The sequence below is a fragment of the Vulpes lagopus genome, chromosome 8 (assembly GCF_018345385.1).
Source record: "Vulpes lagopus strain Blue_001 chromosome 8, ASM1834538v1, whole genome shotgun sequence".
Taxonomy (NCBI): domain Eukaryota; kingdom Metazoa; phylum Chordata; class Mammalia; order Carnivora; family Canidae; genus Vulpes; species Vulpes lagopus.
This window is the reverse complement of record NC_054831.1, coordinates 129035248-129059527: the sequence shown is the minus strand read 5'-3', so window position 1 is coordinate 129059527 and position 24280 is coordinate 129035248. Positions and strand designations below refer to the sequence as shown.

The following is a 24280-nucleotide window of genomic DNA, read 5'->3' as shown; positions in this document are numbered from 1 at the left end:
AAATCTTTGGAGAGTCATTCCCCATTAATCAGCTGTCAGCAGCGTTCTGAGGGAGGGGAGGGAGTGGGGAATGGAGAAGACGAACTCATTTTCCAGAGCCTGTCTCCAGGATTTCAAAAAAACGAGTTTAGCAGAGCCAGTCACTTTGGGGGCGTCTGAGAAAATGAGAAACGGCTCTCACACCCTTGAATGCTCTAAACCTGCACGACGATCCTTCTGATCTGGTGACTCACATGTTAGCGTGCCTCAGAGTCATCTGGAAGGCTTGTTAAAGCACAGATGGCTGCCCCCCACCCACCCAGATGCAGCGGGTCTGGTGTGGGGTCTGAGCAGTCGCATAGCGGGGCAACTTCCCTGTGATGCCCCTGCGGCTGGTCCAGTGACCACCCTAAGAATCCAGGCTCCAAGCCATCAAGACTATTCGCACGGCCCAGACAAAAGGGTGAAAAAGAAAAAAATTTAAAAACCAACTTTATTCATCTGGGGGCAGGACCCAAAGCCGGTCAGAGGTGACTGGCACCCAATGGCACAGACTCCATTGGTGCTCATGGGTGCCTGGCCGGGGCCCGCACAGCCTGGCGCTGCCCACCGCGGGCTTCCCGGTGCTCTGGGCTGTCGGGTGGAGGCAACTCACACCAGCGCCTGCCCACTGCCCAAGTGGAAAGAAAGAGACAGAGACGGATGGCACAGGGTCTAGAGGAACCTCGAGAGTGACCCAGGAGACTCATTTCTCTGCCCTGATGTTGGGTTTGGGGGGTAATTAGGTGCTGAGGCACGAACAGGGCCCCAAAGTCTGTTTCTTTTCATTGTAATATCTTCCATGTGGAAGCCTTCACTTTTTTAAAGGTATAATCCTCCTTAGCGAATATGTAGAAAATGCCTGGAGGCAAACAGAAGAAAATCAGTTATCACCCATAATCTTACCCCATAGCAGCACTCAGCACTTGGCTACAGTCTTCTGGGGTTATTATTTTTTTTAAGATTTTATTTATTTATTCATGAGACACAGAAAGACACAGGCAGAGGGAGAAGCAGGCTCCATGCAGGGAGCCTGATGCGGGACTCGATCCCAGGACCCCAGGATCATGCCCTGAGCCAAAGGCAGGCGCTCAACCACTGAGCCACCCAGGTGCCCCTGGGGTTATTTTTCTACACATATGTATCATTTTGTGTTTTTAAGTAGGATCATGCTGTTTTGGAAGCCTCCTCTTTTTTTTCACTCAATTTTCATGAACATTTAGCCAGATGATTAAAAATTCTGACATGTAGTATAGTTCACCGCAAGTTCTACCCAGCGTAGCATTCGGCAGAGACAGAAAAATGTCCTCCTGCAGGTCATTCAAGATGCACCTTCCTCTGTCCAGAATCATCTGTTCACTCAGTTAAGAACACAGACCCTAGTGGCACCCGGGTGGCTCAAGCGTCTGACTCTTGATTTCAGCTCAGGTCATGATCTCATGGTCATGAGATTGAGCCCCATGCTGCGCGTGGAGCCTGCTTAAGATTCTCTCTCTCTCCTCTCTCCGTCTGCCCCTCTCCCTACTCCCATTCTCTCTCTCTAAAAAAAAAAAAAAAAAAAAAAAAAATTAAAAATATGGGATCCCTGGGTGGCTCAGTGGTTTAACACCTGCCTTTGGCCCAGGGCATGATCCTGGAGTCCTGAGATCAAGTCCCACATCGGGCTCCCTGCATGGAGCCTGCTTCTCCCTCTGCCTGTATCTCTCATGAATGAATAAATAAATAAAATATTTTAAATAAATAAATAAATAAATAAATAAATAAATAAATAATAAAAATAATTAGGGATGCCTGGGTGGCTCAGTGGTTGAGCATCTGCCTTTGGCTCAGGGCATGATCCTGGGGTCCTGGGATCGAGTCCTACATTGGGACTCCCTGTAGGGAGCCTGCTTCTCCCTCTGCCTGTGTCTCTGCCTCTCTCTGTGTGCATCTCATGAATAAATAAATAAAATCTTTAAAATATATATAAATAAATAAATAAAATCTTTTTTAAGAATTAAAATAATTTTTTAAAAACTACATAGACTTGCAGCTACATTGCCTGAGCTCACACCCTCTGTGCCACTTTCCAGGTAGGGGACCAAGGACACGCTACTGGACCTCTCAGTGGCTCACTTTCTTAGCCAATACAATAAGGGTGATAATATTAGTACAGATCTCAAACCGTCGTTGTGTGGATCAAATGAGCTAAGACGGTTGCTAGCACAGAGTAAAAGAAACATTACGCAAGTGTCACCTCTTACTATGTGTCCATATGATGGTTCTAGAGGATTCCATTATATGCACGTTTCATAATATATTTGTCAATACTATATTGTTTGGGATTTCCCCCCCAATTTTCCTTGTTATAAAAAAAAATATTGTGATGAACATACTTATTTCTTTGCAGATGTGCGTGCTAAGTTCCCAGAAATACAAAGTGATACCCCAAGGATGGTTCTAAACATTTCTAGAGCTTTTAAAACATACTTGGCAAGTCACCCTTCAGAAAGCTGGCACCAGTTTACTCCACCACAAACAGTATATGAGAGTCCCAGCCCCCAGAACCCTCAGCAACCCTGGATAGTATCGCCTTTCCCCTCACAAATGCCACTTTAATGGGTGAGCAAGCATGGCACCTCGTTGTCTTAATTTGCTTTGCTTAGGTATCTGGTAAGATGGACAATTTTTCATATGCTTTTAGCCCTCGTGTATTAAAGACGTGTATCTTTAATAAATTGTCTATCCATGTCCTCTGGCCTAAAGATGGTGCATCATCCTTATTGATTTGCAAGAGCTCTTTATATAGAAAAGACATTGAAGTATTGTAAGTATTTTCTCCAAACTGTCATTTGCTTCTCAGTTTTATTTTTGGTGGGCTTTTTTCCTTGTGTGTCACTTTGTTCCCCCTCGGATACACTAGTTAACCAACCAGAGGTGCCCCCACTGTGTCCCCATCGGTATCCTCCTAGCCCCATTCCATCAGCCTGGGGCCCTTTTAAGTTTGTAGCCTGGGGCAGTCCCTTTGATTTACTGCCCCCTACATAATGAAAAACTCAATTGGGAAGTGGTCTATCAGGTCTGTCCAGAAGTCCTAGACGACCCCAAATCTGCTGGGCTCCTACCCCTGCTGGCAGCCCAGGTCACAGGTCATCACGCCCCAGTGACCCCCAAAAAAGAATAAATCACGCCCCCTGGTGATAACTGCTGATGCCAGCCAACTGGTTTGGCTGCTTGCTTTCCTAAATTTCCTTGATAATTTCTGGAAGAATGCAGGTTATAGCCCAGGACCTCAAGAAGAAAAATAACACCAACCCAGGATAAGCCATAAAAACTGCCCCTTCCTGAGCCCTGCTAAGGGCGATCTCTCCAGCATTCCTCACAAGCCGAGTGTTACTGTGCCCATTTCCTAAATGGGGAAACAGAAGTTCAGTCGAGGTAGAGTCCCTTGGCCTAGGAAGACCAGCTTGTGAGGAAAGAAACCGAGGGTTTCAAAGCCTGTGCCCTGTGATAGAGCCCCCCTCACTAGACCCACCTGGGTTTAACTCATGTGGCACCACCTGCTTGCTCTGGGACAGCAGGAAAACCACTTCACCACCCTAATTCCCATTTTCCTTCTTCTGGGGATGATAACACCCTGCCCCTGCACTGCACAATACAGAAGGGAGAATCGAGTTTGTAAAGACTTTTTTTAAAAGATGGTTTTAATTTATGTACTCATGAGAGACACGCAGAGAGGCAGAGACACAGGCAGAGGGAGAAGCAGGCTCCCTGCGGGGAGCCTGACGTGGACCCGATCCCAGGACCCCAGGATCACAGCCTGGGCCGAAGGCAGATGCTGAACTGCTGAGCCCTCCCCCCAAGGGCCCTGAAAATCCAGTTTTTAAAAATGACATGAAAATTTCATAACCTGTCAAAATGTCCAAAAAAGTTGACTTTGTATCAACTTGTACTTTCTTGTCCACTTGTATCAGCTTGTAGCAAGCCTGGGACACCTACAGGAGGATCACCAGCCCCTTGCCCACGCTCACAATCATGCTGCCACATTCAACAACACAGAATCCTGAGTTCACCTGGAACCAGGTCCCCACACCTCCCCCTGCCATTCCCATGAGCCCCACACATGGCAAATCCATGTTCACAGAGTCCCCGTACCTGGGAACGCAGGGAGCGCAAGTGCCGCAGAGCATGCAGCAGGGCGAAAGGAGACCCAGCAAGCCCCAGCTCCATCTGCCCGGCAAATGAGATTCTTTTTTTTTTCCCCGTGTCTTTAAACCAACACTACCAGGGATGCCTGGGTAGCTCAGCAGTTGAGCGTCTGCCCTCGGCTCAGGGCGTGATCCTGGGGTCCCAGGATCAAGTCCCACATTAGGCTCCCCACAGGGAGCCTGCTGCTCCCTCTGCCTGTGTCTCTGCCTCTCTCTCTGTGTCTCTCAAGAATAAATAAATAAAATCTTCAAATATACATAAATAAATAAATACACTCTAACACTTGGCTAAAACCAAGGTGTCAGGGCAGCCCCAGTGGCGCAGCGGTTTAGCGCTGCCTGCAGCCCAGGGCATGATCCTGGAGACCCTGGATCGAGTCCCACGTCAGGCTCTCTGTATGATGCCTGCTTCTCCCTCTGCCTGTGTCTCTGCCTCTCTCTCTCTCTGTCTCTATGAATAAATAAATAAAATCTTTTAAAAAATTGCCAATAAATAAATAAATAAATAAAACCAAGGTGTCCCAGGACACGCTCTTGCCAGAGGCTCTACGGACAATCCTCCGTTCCTCCTTCCAGCTTCTGGCGGCTGCCGGCATTCCTCGGCTTATGGCCACATCCCTCCAACCTCTGCCTCTGCAACCACAGCACCTTCTCCTCCTCTGTGTCAAATCTCCCCTCTTCTCCTCTCTTATTAAAGACATGTGTCATGGCATTTCGGGCCACCCAGATAATCCGGGATCATCTCTCCATCTCATGATCCTTCACTTGATCCCATTTGCAAAGATCCTATTACATTGTGAGGTAATATTTACGGGCTCTCCAGACACTAGGACCCAGTGTCTCGGGAGGCATGATTCAGCCTACGGCAGCATGTATAGAAGTGAAATGTGCCAAATTCGTGACTGTGGTGTCTTCTGGATGAAAAGAAAGGGAATGCTACAGGGGACGAGTGTGTCAGGGTGTCAACTGTGTCTCAAAGGACCTATCCTGCTATAATGTCTGTGTGAAATATTTAATAAGTTAAAAAAAAAAACCTTAAGCCCTCCCAACTCCTAGCTGTGTGACCTCAGGCAATTTATTTCACATTTATGGACTTTTGGCTTCTCATCTATATTACGAAGTTACTGGTGTCTACCTCATGGACGTGCACCGGCCCTCAATCAGAGACTGTATGCAAAGTGCCTAGCAGGTGTCTGGCTCCTAAGTACCGAGTCACCATTAATATTGATACTGTGTCTGTTTTTCTGAAACCGGGGAGCATTTTCTACAGCACACCCATGCACACGCGCGTGCGAGCCCACACACGCACACCCTTCTGCGCCACAGAAATAAGTTTTTCTGCTCCCAGCCCTGGTTTTGAAACTCAGCACTGGTAGGGGGTGGGGAGAACAGGCCAGCTGAAAACTACAATGGCAGAAGCAGGGGGGGGGTGGGGGGGGCCTTTGCAAAGGCACTTTTTTGATCTGCTCTAACTGCCACTATAGAGAATTAGATGGAATTCATTTTTATGATGAAGGAATTAATGGTTATGGAGAGAATCGGGTTCAGGTGGAAGACTTGAATCCAAAGAAGGGAATAAAGCCTTGAAATTCAAATGAAAAATTATTATATAAGCATAAAGGAAACCTATTTTACACCTGTAAGACTAAATGTATAAATATGAACCAACTGCTCCCTCTGGGAAATGGGGATTGTGCTTTTAATTCACCTAGACAAATATGCAGCGCACCCTCCCTTCTACCTATACATTTCAATGAAGACCTGGCACCTGCCAGGGGCTCCTGGGTACCCCCAGCCTGGCCACCTGCTCCCTCAGAGTGGGCACTTTCTAGGCAGGCAAAAGCCCTTCTGGCCTCCCCCAGAGCCCGCAGGAGGGAAGTGAGCTCCTGAGCAGAAAAGCCCTTGGCCAAGGTCATTTCAAAGTCTCCCTTACAGAGCCAGCATTCTCTGGTACTGCAGTCCCCCATCCCCACCCCCACGGACTCCGGAGGCAGGACATCCAATTCTACCGTCCCACATTAGAATGTTTCAGCTTCATTCATTCATTCATTCATTCATTCATTCATTCCATAGCATCTCTGAGCACCTGTCATGTGCCAGTCTCTGTGCTCTGTGCTGGGGACTACCTGGTTTATAAAAGGAGAAACTGAGGCAGCAAGCGACTCCAGGGGAGCAAGAAAGAGAGTAGACTTTGGAGCCAAGGAAATCGAAGTTAAAATCCCTTGCCTGCCACCTTGGACCAGTCTTGGTTTGACCTTGGATGTCCCCGAGTCCAGTTTCTGCCTCCGTAGAACAGAGATGCCGATTCCACCACACATGCGGGCCTCGAGGTTAAACAGGCCTGCTGTTCAATGCCTGGCACAGAGTAGGCACTCAAAAATGCTAGTTATGAATGTTGGTGCCCAAGAGCACAAGGTAATATGATCATTCAACTTAGCTCTTTATCCAGCACCCTCTGTGTTCTTCCAGGCACGGAGCTCAGCCCTAGAAATGTCTGCAGAGAGGAATGCAGGCAGGTCCCCAGTGCTGACTGCAGAGGGAGCGGGAAGCCAGGGAGCCAGCGAGCAAGAGCACTGAGTGCCCACTGCGGACCGAGGCTCACCCAGCTCTCCGCACATCAGCCGTGTTTGGGTTCCATCGGAGCACCTTTCACCCTGCTGCCACGGCTGGTCACCCCCCCCCCCTTCCTCCGAGGGCTCCAGGAGATCTTAGCCACAGAGGCCAGGCCAGAGGTTCCATATCACTGCAGATCACCAGCCTCACAAGATTCAAGCCCAGGTGTCCCCGCTTTTCCCAAGTCCAGATACCCTGCTTGTGCTAGAATCATTCGTTCATTCAGTCCTTCACCCAATGAAGATTCACAGAGCATCTTCAGGCTTCAATTGCGAATACAAGAACCAAAGAAGAGGTCCTGTCCTAGGAGAGGAAAGACCCCTCCCTAGGGAGTAGGCCGCAGTAGCGGAGGGGGGTTCCCCAGGAGACCAGGAAGGAGGAGCCCAATTCCATTGGCCTCCCCTTAGCAATCAGAGGTGGGGACCAGGCAGCCTTTGATTCTTTTGTCCTCATTCCCATCCCACCCCACCCCCCAAAAGCCTGGGGGCCTGGAGGGAAAGTTAGTCTGGGCTTGTGGGCTTCCCTGGAACTTGTGCGCAGCCAGGAGCTCCAGGCCAGCCGGAGCTGGGCGCCACCACCCCCCCTTTGATTTGTTCAATGAAAATGCTTTGCCGGTTCCATAGATGCTCGGCTGTGATAAGGTAATTGTGCAAGGGCGCAGTCTACAACCCATTAATGCTGGACTCGGTACAAATTGATCTTGGAGTAGTGATCTAAAGGCGCCAGAGAAGGCAGCCCAGCGCCATCCATCGGACACTTGGTCTTTTGTTCAGGCAGCTGGGAGCCTGGGAGGAGACTTCCGTCCTCTGGCTCTCCGAGGGTTCCAGGAAACCCACATTCCTCGGTTGCACACACACCTCCAGCTCCTCCTATCTGCAGGTACGCAGGGCACTCTGGTGTGCACACCTGCGTACACGCACACGTCCATGCACAGGCATACTCACATATGCTCCTCTACACTCTGACATGAGCAGAGCACACACGTGCCCTGAGCCTCACATACGGCTGTGTGAACACTCACGCACATGGTCACGTCTTTCTCCCCTCCATCCCCTTCAGGCCCCTAGAGTGGAAGCAGCCTCCTCTCACTCCCGCACCAGGAGTGAAAAGGAGACGGGGATGGCTGGGCAGAGGGGAAGGTTCCTACAGATATTAGGGAACACACTGTAAAGATGGCCTTGATTGCATTTCTGAAAGCCAGTAGAAAGCAGCTGGCAAGAAAGGGGAGCCCAGAGGGTCAAGAGTAGGAGAGGGAAGAAGACAAGAGGAGGAAGAAGCGAAAAGAAGAGGAAGAGAGGGGAGCGGAGGAGGGTAGAAGAAGCAGGAGGAAGGGCAGAAAGAGGCTCAGGGACATCCTATTTAAAGGTGGGCCTGGGAGAAGCCTATTACTGTTATTGTTGTTATTTACCTTGGGAACTGGAATCGAACGCGTTCTATTTCAGGACTGTTTTATTTTTCTGGGGAAAACAGAAATGTCAAGCCAGAAAATGTCCCAGTTTCCCTCTCCTTCCTATTCTGGTTTTGGACCGATATTTCAAGGCCGCTCTTCCAAGACTGGGACTCGTTAGGAGAGAAATCCTAATAGAGGACTGGGGGCGTGGGCGAAAGGTGTTCTTTTTCAAGGGTGCCCCTGTGCAGGCGGCACTGAGGAATTCCAGCCTCCCAACCCGAACCGACTGGAGCCTCCAGAAGGTCCTTTGTTCATGGATATTCCATTTCTCTCCCCACCCCCACGCCCACCCCCTCCTCTCTCATTATCAAACATTTGAAGACTGAATCATTCCATTTGTTGACGTCTTTGGCCAGAGCCTCTGAAAACGCAAAAGAGCCCGCCGAAATTAAAACTCCTGGTTTTCAAGGTGGATTTATCACCCTTTAAAGGAAGATGCATTGGGTAATCGCTTTCACAAAGTGCTCATCGCACAGGGATCTAAAATAAAAAGAGTGTCCTGTCCCATGGGCTGGGGGAAGGGACCCCAGTCCCTGGGAGCAGGGAAAAGGAAGCCCCAGTTGTGGCCCTAAGTCTCTCATCCCCTGGACCCATCATCAATTTACAGGCTGGGGCGAGAACAGCCCGAGAAAGGCCACCTGCCCCAGCTGGTGTCAACCTGGGGTCTTTGCTCCTGATCCTTCAATGCCGCCCCCCTCCAGTCTCTCTTTCCCATTTGGAGGGTTCATTCATTCAGGGGAACTTGGGAAGAAGAATTCCTATGAGCAGCGCTGTTGCCCTAGAAAAGGCGGAGTGGTGGGACAGAGGGTGGGAGACAGACAAGGATCTCCGAGCAGACAGGGAGAGGTGGACCTAGGGGACAGTCACCCAAGCCAGAGAGCAGGAGAACAGGAGTAATTTCTAGAGGGAGGGGGTACTAGAATCCAGCTGGGCTGGGCCTGGGGGATGCTCCTTCAAGAGATAGCCCCGGGTGGATGCAAAGCAGAGGAGAGACCCTCCTGGAAGGTCTTTGCCCAACCACATCTGGGCCAAAGGAAGGGCTTTCCTGGGAAACAGGTCTGAGCCATAGCCTGGTGCACAACGGAGGCTCCTACATATTCCAAGACACCATGAAGGGCGGCGGGGGCGGGGGGGCAGCAGTGCAGAGAGGAAGATCACAGGAGAGAAGTCAGAAAAGCACGGAGCAAAAGGGGGGATAAAAAAGAGAGGAGCTCAGGAGACAGAAATGTGTGTGTGTCCATGCGTGTGCACATGCATATGCATAAGAGACAGAGACCCACAGAGACAGGCAGACCAGGCTGAGAGAAGAAGAGGGAGGGAGGAAGAAGCAGGGAGGGGGGGTAGGGAGAGGGGCTGAAGGGAAACTTTCCAGGCCAAGTCCAGCCCACGACACACACAATGCACACCGAGCCCCTCAGCGCTTCCAGCAGCGGCTGGAGGTCCTGGGAGTTGATGGATGTCTATGTGGGGAGTGGACGGGGGCAAGGGGGTTAGCCAGGGGAGCTGAGAGGAGAGGGAAAGAAGTTCCCCCCACCTCTGGCTGGGCTGCAGCCGCCCCAGTTCCCAGGTGAACCTCCCTTTACCCCCGCTGGATGTGAAATCGCCATTTCACCCTGCCACACTTCTTAATTGTTGCAAAAATCATTTGTGAAATTGGTCTCCAACAGGCGAGAACGGCCACGCTCATTCTGACAGACACCCCCCTCCCTCCCCCTCCGCCTGCCCCGCGGGAGCCCACGGAATCCCCAAGCTTGGAAAGCTCAGGCTTGGTGCCTCCAGCAAGGAGTTGGGGGGCAGGGGCTCCCTGGCGGCTAGACCTGCTGCTCCATCCTCTGCAGGGCACGGGCAGCAGGCAGTGAGGACCAGGCCAAAGGGCTAGGTGCCCCCCCCTCCGGACACCTGGGGCTCAATATCCCCAGGCACCAGCGGAACCCTGAATGGAGGGGTCTGGCTCTGCACTCGCCCCACTCAGCTCGGGAACCACCGCAAAGTCAATGGAGGAGGGTCTGAGTGTCCCCAGAGCTCTTTCTTCGTTGGGAACTGACCCAAACACACATTCACACCTTCCAATGGTGGCGCTGAGAGTTGCCCAAGGCAGCATGGAAGCGACCCTAAAACATAAACACAGACACAGACCCTTCCTTAGAAACCCATAGCTACTCAGACTGGCCCACAGAAGACCTCCCACAAACCCACCTTCACCCAGACACAGGCACAGATGCTCCCAGGTCCACCCACAAATACAGAGAATCGGTGCCTTAAATCCCTCCCAGCCAGGACGGAAATTACCGATGAATGAATGTACAACATCTTGTAACACGTACGGGTATACGTGTGTGTGTCGTGTGCCTATCTGTAGGTGTGCATGTGTATATTCATACATACACAGAAAATCCATAGCCACCTCTGGAGGTCAAGGCAGGCCAGACCCTCTAGCAAGACAAGGTGTAAAGGGCCCCAAATCTAACTCATTCTCCCCAGACACACACACTGTGGCTTCAAACTTCATCTCCCTGTCCCTCTCAGGGCCTGCGGATACAGTGGGGTAGCACCTCCAATGAATAAAGGGACCCAGGAAAACTTGTAGGGCCCCTACAACTCAGGCAGCCTGGCACCCTGCCCTGGGCAAGGCACCCTGGTGTCCCGTGTCCAGTTCCAAAGCGACGTGGCCCTCCCCAATTTTGAAGCCACCGGAGGGTGTGGGTTTAACTTGCTTTCCCATTGGCCCCCATTTCCAGAGGGCCTCCCCTCCAAGAGCCTGAGGAGAGGAGGGAGTCGGTCACATGCTGAGAGGGGCAAAGGTCACAGGTGAGGAAAAGGGGAGGGGAAGGGGGCACACTAGGGCCAGCCCGAGGAGTGCCCCCCAGGCCAAGACGAGGCTGACCCCAGGACCCGGAGAGGGCGGGCAGGGGGCGGGCTGCGGGGTGGGGGCCGAGTTGGAGGGCTGGGTTTATTTTATTGTATTTTGCCTCCAGCACTGGGCCGGAGACACTCTTTCCCGGGGGAGACAAAAGGCCTGCTGTCCTGGCGTCCTGCCCCGCTGGGAGGGCGTTTCGCCCCCAGGACTCGTGTCCCGGGGCAGGGGCGTCTGGGGCAGGGGAGAGCGCAGAGTTGCCGGACCTCTGATCACTACCCCCCACTTCTGACCCTTTCAGTGAGACACCCCCCGACCGACCACCGCCGCCCCTAAATTCTGAGCAGAGGAGCTCAGAACTGATGGGCTCAAGGTGGAACCAAGTGCCCACCCGCCTCCCTCCCAGGGTACCCACTTGCTGTCAGCCTCAGGGCAGTGCACTGCCTGCTGGAAAGGGGTTCTGGGTGGTGGTCAGGGAGCCTGAAGAAGAAGATGAGTTTAAACCCGGCTGGAGAGATGGGTGAGGGGAAGAGGAGGAGGAGGGGAGAAGCGATAGTCCCTAACATTTGGCACACCCGGGTTTCTAAGCACTCGGGGCTTCTCAGGGCGGCAGGAGGCTGGGCAAGACCCGGACGCCGCGGCTCAGACATTATTTCACAGAGAAAGTCATAAACCCTTCCCTTGAAGTCACCCGAGGCCCATCTCTGCGGGCCCCGCTGGCAGAGATGTCAGAGTGTGCGAGGGACATGAAGGAGACGTGCGACCAGCGGCCGCTGACCCGGGGAGGCCAGAGAAAAGGCGAGAATCCAGGGGAGGCACCGACCGGAGGCAGACATTCCCCCGCAGCCCGGACTGCAGAGAGGGGCGGCCGGCGACCGGGGGGCCTGGGCACTCGGCAGATCTGGGCCATTCGTCAAAAGAAGACACTTGCACAAAGTTGGCCCCCTCCCCTCCTGCGCCCTCCCCCAGCCCTGGGCCTCGCTCCCTACGACTTAACGGGGCGGTTCAAATTCTCCCCCAAAAAACGAGGTCGGGGGGGGGGGATTAGAAAAGAGAGAGAGAGAGAACAAAATATTCGTTGGCGATTTCTTTTCGGGTATTGGTCCCCGGCTCCTTCCGCCCTGGCCCTCTTCCCTCCTCATGAATAAAAGAAAAGTCGGAACCTATCAGATCTCGTGGGCTGCCTCCCCCCACCTCCCCGGGCTCCAGTTGAGCACTTTTGCACAACTTACCCAGCGGATCACTCGCCCCCTCGCTTCCCCTCTTCTCCTCCCGACCCCGGGACCCCCCTGTCGCCTGCCCGCAAGCCCCGACACTGGACAGCCACCTCCTGCCTCCCTCCCCAAGCCTCGCGGGGGGCGGGCGGGGGGCGCGGGCCGGTGCGCCGGGGAGGCGCGAGCGCGGCCCGGAGGGAGGCGTGGGGAGGGGTGCGGGGAGGGAGCGCGAGCAGCGGGCGCGAGAAGAAATATATAAATAAATACGGGAGAGGAGCCAGGCGGCGGCCTCGCGGCGCAGAAACTTTGGCCCGGAGCGCGCGGCTGGCAGCCCGAGCGGGGACCCTGCTCCGGCCGCGACCCCCCCAGCCCCGCTCGGCCGCTCGGCCTCCCCTCCCGGTGCCTCCCGGCCTCCCCTCCCGGTGCGTCCCGGCGCCTCCCGACCTCCCCTCCCGGTGCCTCCCCGCCTCCCCTCCCGGTGCCTCCCGTCCCGGTGCCTCCCGGTGCCTCCCCGCCTCCCCTCCCGGTGCCTCCCGGTGCCTCCCCGCCTCCCCTCCCGGTGCCTCCCCTCCCGGTGCCTCCCTGTGCCTCCCAGCCTCCCGTCCCGGTGCCTCCCGCTGCTGCCCGGCCTCTCCTCCCGGTGCCTCCCGGCCTCCCCTCCCTGTGCCACCCGGTGCCTCCCGGCCTCCCCTCCCGGTGCCTCCCGGTGCCACCCGGTGCCTCCCGGCCTCCCCTCCCGGTGCCTCCCGGTGCCACCCGGTGTCTCCCGGCCTCCCCTCCCGGTGCCTCCCGGCCTCCCCTCCCGGTGCCACCCGGTGCCACCCGGTGCCTCCCGGCCTCCCCTCCCGGTGCCTCCCGGTGGCTCTCGGCCTCCCCTCCCGGCCTCCCCTCCCGGTGCCTCCCGCTGCTGCCCGGCCTCCCCTCCCGGTGCCTCCCGGTGCCTCCCTGTGCCTCCCGGCCTCCCCTCCCGGTGCCTCCCGGTGCCTCCCGGCCTCCCCTCCCGGTGCCTCCCGGTGGCTCTCGGCCTCCCCTCCCGGCCTCCCCTCCCGGTGCCTCCCGCTGCTGCCCGGCCTCCCCTCCCGGCCTCGCCTCCCGGTGCCTCCCGGTGGCGCCCGGCGCATCCGCCCGCACAACTTCTGGCCCCGCGGAGCGCGCAGGGGCGGACTTGGGGTGGCCGCGTTTGTTTGCTTGAACTTCCTTGTCACCACCTTCCCTCCCCACCCACCACCCACCCCAACCTCCGCCCCCACCTCGCCCCCCTCCCCAGCTTCTGGACGCGCCCGGCGGCCGCCGGGGGTGGGGGGGCGGGGGTAGGGCGCGTGTGTGCCGGGGAGGAGGGGGGAGAGGTTAAAAAAAGAAGTGGAAGAAGCAGGCGAGGAGGAGAGAGCGGCGGGGGTGGAAGGGAGCGCACGGGAGCGATCTTGGCCGACTCTGGATCCGTCCCCGGCGTGCGCGACCATGGCGGCCCTTCCCGGCACGGTCCCGAGGATGATGCGGCCGGCCCCGGGGCAGAACTACCCCCGCACGGGGTTCCCCCTGGAAGGTAAGAGCGCCGGGAGGGCCGCGCCCCCGCGCCCCGCGCCCCGCGCCCCGCGCCCCGCCGGGAGCCCCGGGTCCCCGCAGCGCCGGAGGCAGGGGCCGCGCCAGGGACCCGGGGTCCCTTCTCTTCTGGGTCCCATCCGGGCGCTGGAACTTGCCGGGGCCCACTCTTGCCCCGCTTTTGCGCAGCTCCCCGGGACGGGCCACCCCGGGCTCCCCAGGGCTCCCCAGGGCTCTCCAGGGCTCCCCAGGGCTCCCCAGGGCTCCCCAGGGCTCGGGCCGAGCCTCCCCTCCTCCCCGCGCACCTCGGCCCCTCGGAAATTTCAAGTCGGAGCCAATTTCAGCTCGTTCCACTATTTTCAGACACTTTCCCCCAGGTGGCTTTCCCAGCTCTCCGCCTTCCCCAGCTCCCGTTCTTGCACTATTCCTTTTTCCGCTCCCGGCAGGGTCCTCCGATCCCTTTTATTTCGAAATCCGGGCCATGTGTGATAGTTCATCTGTCTGAACTAGGAAGGCTGCCCCTTTCTTCCAATGCACCAGTCAGAAACTCCTGCCTTTTGGTTTGGAAACAAACTGATTTGAAATAAATAAATAGCAACGATTTTCTACCTCCCACCCCGCGTCCCCCGGCCCCCCCCCCCAAAAAAAACTTTTCACTTGGGCCTGGGAACTCTGGAACTCTCCCCGGAGAGAAGCTCCGGACGGGCAGACAAGGGGAGAGTGTTAATTCTGTAACGGGTCCTCCGTAAATAGCCAGCACCGGGCTCCAAGCCGGGAGGACTGGCCGCGGACCGGGTCCCCGGGCTGGGGGAAAGGGTGGGAGCGCCCTGCCCAGACCCTCTCCTGCATTTTTGTTTTGTTTTGTTTTTAAACTAATGGAAGGCCTTCAACCTGTCAACCGAGGGATCCCCGGCTTTCTGGGCTCTGGGCGTAGGTTAGCCCAGGGTGTCCTAAAGATATAGTGGGAGATGGGTGCCACTTTCCTTTTTCTTTTTTTTTTTAAAATCACTCTTCTTGGAATTGTATGAGCCCCCTGTGCGTGAGGAAGGGGAGAGAAGGCGGGGAGGGGATGGATGGGCAGGCGGCCTGCGGCCTGGGGAGGGAGGGGTGCCTCTGGCAGCCAGGCGACGCGGGTCCCTGAATTAGACGGAGGCGAGGAGAGTGGCTCCGTGATCAAGTGCGCGCGAGCAGCCACGCAGGCGGGAGAGCGCCCAAGCCCGGGGATTTGCCGTAGCCCTCTCCTGTAGCGAATGCAAGTAAAACAGGCGGCCGAGGACGCGCAGAGGATTAGAACAATATTTGCCCAACATGACGGAGAATACTGAGGAGAGCCGAGCGCCGGTCGCTAAAGAGGCTCTTGAATATAAAGTTGGGCGCTCGAGAGCTCTCCAGCGCTAATGGCATATCCCGCCACGGAGACCGAGTGACTCTGACTTGGCGACGCACGATTTCTGATTAAATCCGAGGGTGGCTTCAGACACCTACTTTTACAAAGAGAGGTGGGGGGGACCCGGAGCGCGAGGGAGGAGGCGGTAGGAACAGCTCGGCCGCCGAGCCCCTTCTCGCCTCCTCCCTTCCAATTATCCCGGCAGCTCCCTCCACTCGGGCGGCTGTGAAATCGTTCTAATCTGGCACATCTCCGCAGCCGCCTGGTCCCCAAATTGGGGGGATGGAGGCCGGATTAGTGTACCGGGTGTCCCCCCCAACCTTCTGTGAGGAAATTGTGTAGACTTTGCATTAAGGCTTCTAGGGAGCTCTCCCCTCCCCAGCTTGCGGCAGGGGTGCCTGTCTCCCTGGTTCCCAAAGTCGCCCACCCTGGGAGACGGTGACCCATCTGTGTGCCACCCTCACAGAGCCTGCGGGGACAGATCGTGGATTTCTGAAGCCAAATAGGTATTTGCTATGGAAGCTCCCCGACCCCGGAGCGCCTCCCAGAATTGCCCCAAAACGAAATTAGAACTTGGAGGGGGGCTGGAAGCAAGGGAGGTCCCTCAAGGGACAGCCAGGTGACTCCAGAGGCAGCGACCAACAGCATCTTGTCGCCAGTGCCTGGGCTGTTCAGTTATAAGTAGGACAGTTCTGCTGCCCAGGCCAGGGCTGTGAATACTGGGAATTGACCAGCATTTTCTGGCCCCCCGCAAAATGGATCAGTCTCGACCACTTAGGGTATGGAACTGACCAGAGGGGCCACATCTCGCCCCCCCATTGGCCCCTCTAAGAGGCTAGCAGACCTGCAGCCCAAACTACATCCTGGGGGACAGAGCCGCTGGTCCCACAGACTCCAAGACTCCGTCAGCCTCTTGCCCTCTCCCTCCCGTTCTCAGAAGCACCAGATCCCTCCCAGGTGTGTCTTCCTTCCCCATAGGGTGACAGGAATGGGGGCACAGAGCATCTGAGTGGCTGTGGCAGCCAACCTGACTCCTCTCTCCATCCTTCCAGGACCCTCTCTCAGCTTTATGACTGTGTTTCTCCTGACCTCTGAGCTGCCGCAGCTCCAAATGTGGGGAATTCGGAGACCCCCTGTTGGGAGTCTTGGGGCTCAAACACAACTGGAGTCAAGGGGTGTGCTCAGTGTCTCCTCCCCATCCTCACCCTGTGCCTCTCTCCTTCCTCCCCTCCCTTCTCCAGTGTCCACGCCACTTGGCCAAGGCCGGGTCAATCAGCTCGGTGGGGTCTTCATCAACGGGCGACCCCTGCCTAACCACATCCGCCACAAGATAGTAGAGATGGCCCACCACGGCATCCGGCCCTGTGTCATCTCCCGCCAGCTACGTGTCTCCCACGGCTGTGTCTCCAAGATTCTCTGCCGCTACCAGGAGACGGGGTCCATCCGGCCTGGGGCCATTGGCGGCAGCAAGCCCAGAGTGAGTGTCTTTGCTGCAGAGCTCGAAGTCGGCCTTCTCAGGGTTGGGGGATCCTGGCTGTGGCCCCTCTCACTACCCTGTGTCATCCAGTACCACTGGGGTGTCTATATGCTCCCTGTGGAAAGTACAGGAGGAGAGTGTCCTCACCCATAGATATTCTCCTAATTATTTAGATTTCTAGGGGCTAGAGTAGCTGAGTTTCCAGGTTGTCCAGGACTCTGAAGCCAATGAGTCATCCCTGGGCTGTTGCTACATCTGTTCTGAGCCCCCAGCATCATCCCAGACCAGGGAAAGTCTTCCCTGTCTTGCCTGAAATAGTGATTGGGGGAGTCCCAAGAGTCCTAACTAGGTCCTATCTTATTACCTGTCACTACCCTATGCACCCAGCTGCTTTCCTGGTTTTATGAAAGAGTAAAGCCAATCTCGAAGGGGGTGGGGGTGGGAGACATGGGAACCAGAGCCACCAGCCTGGCCCGGGGCTCTTGGGAGTTTGATATTAAAAGTGTCTCCCTCCCCCTACCCCATCTTTCCACTCCTGCTCTCCCACCTCCACCTCTGAAGCAGGTGGCGACTCCGGATGTAGAGAAAAAGATCGAGGAATACAAGAGGGAAAACCCAGGCATGTTCAGCTGGGAGATCCGAGACAGGCTGCTGAAGGACGGACACTGTGACCGCAGCACCGTGCCCTCAGGTGAGAAGGCAGCTGAGCCGGCCAATGCAGTAGAGTCTGGCTGGGGCTTGGGGCTCCGGCTGTGCAGCTGTGCAGGGTGGGGGGGCTGAAGGCCCGAGGGGACCGGAGGGGATGAAGAATGGGGAGCTCCAAGGAAAGTCGGGAGGAAAGGGAGCTGGAGTGTTGGGAGAGTTAGGGCAAAGGAGGGAATCAAAACCGAAAGGAAGATGGAGGGAGGGAAGAAGGAAAGAGAAGAGAGAAAGTTAAGAAAGAGGAGAAAGAGTGGAGAAAGGAGGGAGAGAAGGAAGGAGGGACAGAAGGAGCAAAAAGTTATCTGATAAGGCTGAGTGATAACCGGAGCTCCCTTGGTGCATTCTCAGAAAAGTGGCCCTAGAGAGATGGGTGCGTCCTAGGAGGGTTGATCTCCGTGGCCTCCCTGGATCCCTTTCCCCAAGTCATTATTTTTTCTGTTACTGGCACCAGCCAGCAGTGGGTCCCAAATGTGGAGGCCTATGAGACAGAAAGCGGCCTGGGGTGGACGTGCACGTGTGCTCGTGTGCATGGGCCTCCTGGCGTGCGGGGCGGGGAGGCACACCTGGGTGTAAAGGGGACAGCCACAGGGGCTGGAGGGCCTCTGGAAAGGTGTGGGTGTGGGTGCATCTAGGGGAGGTGACGGTGTAAGGCACAAGTGTGTGCATGGAGGAGTATAGGAATGCCCCTGTCAGAGTGCCCCAGGTGAGTCGGCCTCCCTGGTGAGGACTGTACCTGGATGTAAATGCTTAAATGGGGCGGGGGGGGGGGGTGTCAGTGTGCTGGGGGGAGGGACTGCGTGGCTCTCTCCCCCGGAACCAGGTGGCCGGGCTCCGCTGCCCCAACAACTTATACTTGCTCTTTTGCCTTTGAATTTCTGAGGTTTAGTGAGTTCGATTAGCCGCGTGCTCAGAATCAAGTTCGGGAAGAAAGAGGAGGAGGACGAAGCGGACAAGAAGGAGGAGGACGGTGAGAAGAAAGCCAAGCATAGCATCGATGGCATCCTGGGCGACAAAGGTAGGGAACCTCCGGTGGCCGGGGCGGGCGCCACTGCCGAGCTATGCATCCCCGCGGGAGCGCGCGGGCCGGTGGCGGGCCGGTGGTTCACTTCCGCCGTCCAAGGCTGGCGGTGGCACTTTTGCAGGGGGTGGGGGGACTCGTAGTGCTCCCCCCACCGCCCCCGGGGGCAGCCTGGAGCCCCTCCGGGTTTGCGATAGAGCGCCTCCTCCGTGCGCCCCGGAACCCGGGCAGAGCTTGCCGAGCCGGGGCGCAGACAGCCTCCATGTCCCGGGGGAGCCGGTTGCAGGTTGGTGCACTGCGCGCCGCTGAGTGCGCAAGCCCTTCGCGCAGGGCCTGGCTGAGCCGTCAGGGGCGTGTGTCCTGCGGGGCTGGAGTCTTGGCTGGTCCGGGTGTGGATCTATTATTTATAGGACACTTGGACAAGGGGGCGGGGGGGGGGGCGAGGAAGGAGGAGCCGGCCCGCGGCTCCCTAAATGAATTTGTTAACCAGACCTGCACACGCTCTCTAAACGGTCCCTTGAAACCCTGCCTGACAGTTGACTGACCGCTGCAATCAATAAAAATTAGCAAGGGCCGCGTGGGCCGCCGCCTCACCCTCAGCCCCGGGTTGCCAGGGCTCGAGCGGAGACCGTACCGAGTGGGTGCAGTCGGGCGCACCAGTCAGGCACTTGCCTCTGGCGGGGCCAGCAGTTGAGGCCAAGTTCCCAGAGGCCCGGGATGGGAGGATCTCGGGCGGGGAGAAAGATTCCGACTGTACCCACACTCGGCCCACTTCCAGCGGCTGCCAGGCTGCTGGAGGCCGAGCCTAGCCCCCCGTTTCTCTCCTGGTCTGCTAGGGAAGGCATTTATCTTTCATGCGCCTGCACGCCCGGCCCCGGAAAGGGGAACCTGCTTTTGTTTATTGACGGGGGAAGTTTCGGGAGAAGGGAGTCTTCCTCATTACCCCCTCCCCTAGTAGTTCTCTTTGAGACTTGGTGAATGTGTCCTAAGTTAGTGCGGAGGGGGGAAGAAAGATAGAAATTGAAGGCCCAGAGTCACAAAGAGGGGCTGGGAGAAAGAAGCGAGCCCCCAAACGGGCTGGCCTGCGGGGAGGCAGCAGGCAGACAGGACGGACAGCGGTCGTGCAAACCTGCACGGCGGTAGCTTTGGAAAAAGTGAGGGAGTGCCCGAGACCTGGAAACTTGTTAGCACATTTTGCTTGAATTTCTTTCCAGAGGTTTTCTCGAGATACCCCACTCCTGGCCTCCCGTGAACTCCAAGCCCGGGTCCCTCTGCAGTTGTCTGTAGTCTCTCCCAACCTTGAAGATGAACTTCACAGACAAAGCCCGCTTCCAAAGACAACACCGGGGAGGCCCAGCCCCCACAGGCCCGGTGGAGGGGGAAGGTGGGAGGAGGGGCAGGGGCAGCCCCTTTGAGAGCGGCCTAGAGCTGGGGAAGGGGCGGGCTATTGACATTCAGGGCCCCGAGTGGAGCCCGGTCCCGCCGGGGACAAAAGGGAGAGGGAAGAAAGGGAGCGAGCGGTGCCTGGCACCCCGCTGTGCCGGGGCTGTCGCGGAGCCTCGGGTCTGCAGGGGGAAGCGCTGGTGCAGCTTGGGAGCCCCCGGCTGGGCCGAGGCAGCCAGAGCCCTGGGACCCCTGTGTGTGTGCGTGCAGGGGGGCGGGGGCCCACTCCTTACTTCAGTTCGTTTCAGAAAGGGACTTGGTTGGACTTGGTGGGGCACTTTGGACTTGAAATGATCTTTGCCGGTGAAATACCACACAGCAGACAGGGTTTCTGAGAAGTCTCGGGGAGAGGCAGGAGGAGGTTTGGTTTTATTTGGAGAGACTTTAGGGGTGTGTGTGTGTGTGTGCGCGCGCGTCTTCGGAGAAAGAAGGAGAACCGAGGAAGAGGCTAGAAAGTGCATTTTGGGGATCCCTTGGGCCCCAGGGAGTTCGGGTGCTTCTGGCGTTGGTCAGGGCTTGCGAAACCGGCTCACGAGCCACTTCGCTGCAGAGAGGATTTCCCTGCAGCAGAACCAGGAAGCTCCAAATCTCCAAGGGTTTGTGAGGAGCCTGGCGGTTCTAGATGGGGAGGCAGAGAGCACAGGAGCAGAGTCTGGAGAAGAGCTGCAGAGACGAAATGGAATCCGTGGGTCTGGGATCCACAGAGCCTAGCAGTTTGGGGGTGACAGTGGGCACGTCCGGCGCTGGGACTGTGAGCTGGATGGCTGTGTAAGCGCATGTGACTCTCCGGGTGGCTGTTTGCCCAAGGGCCTTGGGATCACTGTGCCGTGGGTCGCATTCTGTGCGAGTGGGGTCCTGTGTGGGTGTGCAGGGGGGCCGTACGTGCGTGTGAACGGGCAGGACAGTGGGGATGAGAGAGGGTTGCCTGTCCCTCTGGGGACAAATCGTGTCAGCCCCCTGAATCCCAGGGCCAGGAGGCAGGCATCCCAGTGAACCACCCAGCTGGAACCTCTCCTCTCTCTCCTGGGCCCCAGCCATCAGTTTCATGGCCAAGTTAAAGGTGAAAAGACCTCCTAACCTCCACCCAAGTCGGCCAGGTGGGGCGAGGCAGAGATGCCTCCAAGGGCAGAGCGGGGGACGGGGCGGGGAGGGGGGTGCACACCCACAAACTTTGTTTTGGTTTCTTGCTCTCCACAAATGCTTTCTCCCGGGGGTTGCCCCTCTCATGGCGGGGAGCCTTCGAAGAAGGGGTTTAAGAGCTCTCCTCTTTAAGCGCTAAAGAGAGATCCCTCCCTGAGTCCGTTTTTCCCTATCGTCCGCTTGGCATTTAATAATGTTAAGACTTATTAGAGCTGGTAATGAAAACTGGGGCTGCTGAATAGGAAACTGTGTTGCAGAAGGGTGTTATAGCTCCCAGGCATGGTAAGAAACTATTTATCCCCAATCAGTCCTCACTCTCAGAGTTTGAAGCACAAACGTTAAGTTGAAGGGTTTTAAAGCAGATTAAATTGAGCTTTTATTTCTGTGCACTTTCATCTCTGAACAGCTCACTCCTGCTCCCCTTGGGCTGATATTCATGAGGCTGTTCATATTTTTTTTTCTCTTATCCTTGTTAAGACTGAGTTATTAGGATTGTTGGTTGTGAGAATTTCAGACCACGGCGGATAGGGGCTCCAGCCGTGCTCTGCTCACCTGGAGAGGGAAATGGACAGTTCCTTGGCCTCATCCACTTGGACTCTCTTCTCCTCACCCCTTCTCCGAGGATCAAGGGAGAGACAGGCCAGAGACCCAACCGGGAAAGGATTTGAGGAGGGATAGGAGAGAGAAAGATTTTCCTAGCTGGAGCTCAGGGAGTCTCTGGTGGGAGATTTGATAGGGGGTTGCAAAAAGTCAAACCATTCCTCTGTGGGAGCTACGGGAGTGTAAAAAAAAAATAAGCAAAAAAAAAAAAAAAAGGCGATAACAACAGCAATCAACAATAAGGACACCAAAGCCTCCTGTATCTGACAATATGCAAACTTACGCTGAAACGGACCGCATCGGGGTTCCACCTGGGTCTCCAGGGTACAACACCTACGTGAGGTCACAATTAACATGAAATAGGGAGGGGGGCCGCAAGATTTAAAAGAAGAGGAAGATCGTGCATTTCCTCTATGGGGGGGGTGGGGAAGTGCCCCGATGTCCAAGTCTGTCTGAGAATTTGCCGACTTGCCTGGAATGAAAGGTCCTCTGAGGTGGGGGCCTAAGGTGGTGTGTGTGTGTGTGTGTGTGTGTGTGTGTGTGTGTGTTTCTTTGCATTTTTCCTGAATTTGTCTTTAAAGCGGCAAACTTACAGGTGTGGAGTGGGAGAAGACGGAGAAGGCTCGGAAAGGAGGGGAGAGCCCGAAGTGTCGGTTTTAGACACTTGTAAAAGGAGGTGGGAAACAATTTAATTTGGCAGCGCCGCTAGCTGCTAATGCGGTTTTCGGTGGTTTGCTACACTGGAGGAAGCTGTTTTGATTGTGTGTACAAGGACCTGCCAAATTTAATTAGGCTCCGGGGGAGCGCATGAATAGGGGAAGGGGGGCGCCGGCTCCCCTCAGCCCACACCGTTTTTTTTTTCTTTTCCCCCGGCTTCACACCTGGAAGGGGCATTGTTTACCGGATAGGCGAGAGCGGCAGAGGGAAGGGGAGGAGGCGCAGCGAGAGAGGGGCCTGGGAAGAGGGAGCGAGGGAGGGGACGAAGATAGTCCATTTATCAAGAAACAATCTGCATTGATTTAAACCAACAAGTTCCCTCCTCTGTAAATGTGTGTTTAGAGAAAGGTAATTGACACTCCACCAAATCAAAGGATTACCCCGGGTTGGCAATCTAATCAAACAGAGTCCAGGCGGGATTTGAGGCTGTTCAGAGTAGGATCAGCTTCGCATAATGGGGGCTCGGAGGAAGATGGGAGGGTGTCAGGCAATTCCCCGGCTTTAGGCTGCGCTCAGTGGTGGATGTGCAGGGAGACCAGAGGGGGAGAGAGAGGGAGGGGGCGACGGCCCCGCCGCGCCCGGGTGGTGGGGGGATGGGGGCGAGCCCACACTGGGCCGACAAGGCTCCCCCTTTCTTCCCTCCGCGCCCCCCCAACCGAAGAAGAGAGAGGGGAAGGAGGGAGAGAACAACAATGAGATAAGTATTACAAAGGCAAACACTGGCGCTCGCTCGCTCGCTCGCTCGCAGCCCCGGAACCCGCGGTAAATAAACAAAGTCGGCAAACTGTTTGCCAGATAAACTCGTGCCTAAATCGAGTGTGACGGGCAAGGAGAGTAGAGACAGAAGGAGATAAGGTTGGAGGGGGAATGAACGAACATAATCTAATAGAAGACATTTAGCAAACAAACTTGAAACAAGGGAGAACAGGCGAGCGGAGGCTAATTATCCGCCCCGGAGAGCGAGGGAAGCCTTTGGAGGGCTGGGGGTGCGGTAGGGGGGCCCAGGAGCCGCCCAAGAGCTGCGTGTCCTCGGAGCAGGCGGGGAGGGGTGGGGGGCGCCTTTGGGACTCCCCGGGACACCGGGACAGGGTGCCCAGGGCGTGCAGGGGAAGGGCTCGGCTCCCCAGATCGCTCGCTTGCCGAGCAGCTCGGGTCTCCAGAACACGTTTCCAAACGGGGTGGGGGTCCCCCCCCCCCCCCCGCCGCGAAGGCATGCGGGTTTTATGTTCACCTCCGGGCACGCACCGCCACACACCGGCTGTTTCGAGGCGTTTGTACCTAAAAGACTCGTGTGCGCGGCACAGCCGTGAAAGGAATTAGATATTTACCAGTTTGAAATAAGCCTGGCTAAGAAGAAGAGAGAAGAGAGAGAGAGAGAGAGAGGGACGTTGAAAAGATGAGGCTGGGGGAAGACTTCAAACGAATTCATCATTTGGAATGGTGGAGGGGAGATTTACCAGACAGTATTGGGAAGTTATTTAGATATTAATAACACATTTTCCTGAGGCGCGACCACGGCAGCCATCTGCGCTGTTCTCCGAGCTATTTGGCTGGGTGAAATATGGGCGTCTCAAATGTTGGGAAGAGATAAGGCAATCAGGCTAACCCTGGTCCTAAGACGGCATCGCTCCGTTAAACCCGGATTAACCTCCCCCCACCCCCACCGCCCCCTCCCCTTTCACAGCTTTCCAAATTTTTCAGTGGAATTTACATGGAAGGATTTAAAAGCACATATAACAGTAGCCTTAAAGCAGTAAGGTGATTATTTGGGCTTTTTTTTTTTTTTTAAAGAAAATGATAGTTGTCACACACTACATTTTATATACGGAATATTATATAAAAACATATATATTTTTATATAGGGAGAGAGGGCTGAGCAAAGGAGATTTCCTTCCAGGTTGCTTCTCTTTGGAGTTCCCCG

At 56.0% G+C, this 24280-nt stretch overlaps 1 protein-coding gene across 3 annotated transcripts in view; it reads left to right on the top strand.

Moving 5' to 3' along the window:
* The first annotated feature begins 13627 nt into the window (after positions 1 to 13627).
* Positions 13628 to 24280, top strand: part of PAX7 (paired box 7) — a 97216-nt gene continuing 86563 nt past the window's right edge. Inside the window, exons 1-4 of one of the 3 annotated variants that reach the window (XM_041767340.1) lie at positions 13628 to 13879; positions 16504 to 16739; positions 17304 to 17430; positions 18322 to 18456. In XM_041767340.1, the coding sequence (XP_041623274.1) occupies positions 13795 to 13879; positions 16504 to 16739; positions 17304 to 17430; positions 18322 to 18456 (583 nt within the window). In that variant the 5' untranslated portion in view covers positions 13628 to 13794. Of the gene's footprint in view, positions 13880 to 16503; positions 16740 to 17300; positions 17431 to 18321; positions 18457 to 24280 lie in introns of all 3 variants that reach the window. The other 2 variants (XM_041767341.1, XM_041767339.1) reach the window with 2 other exon arrangements.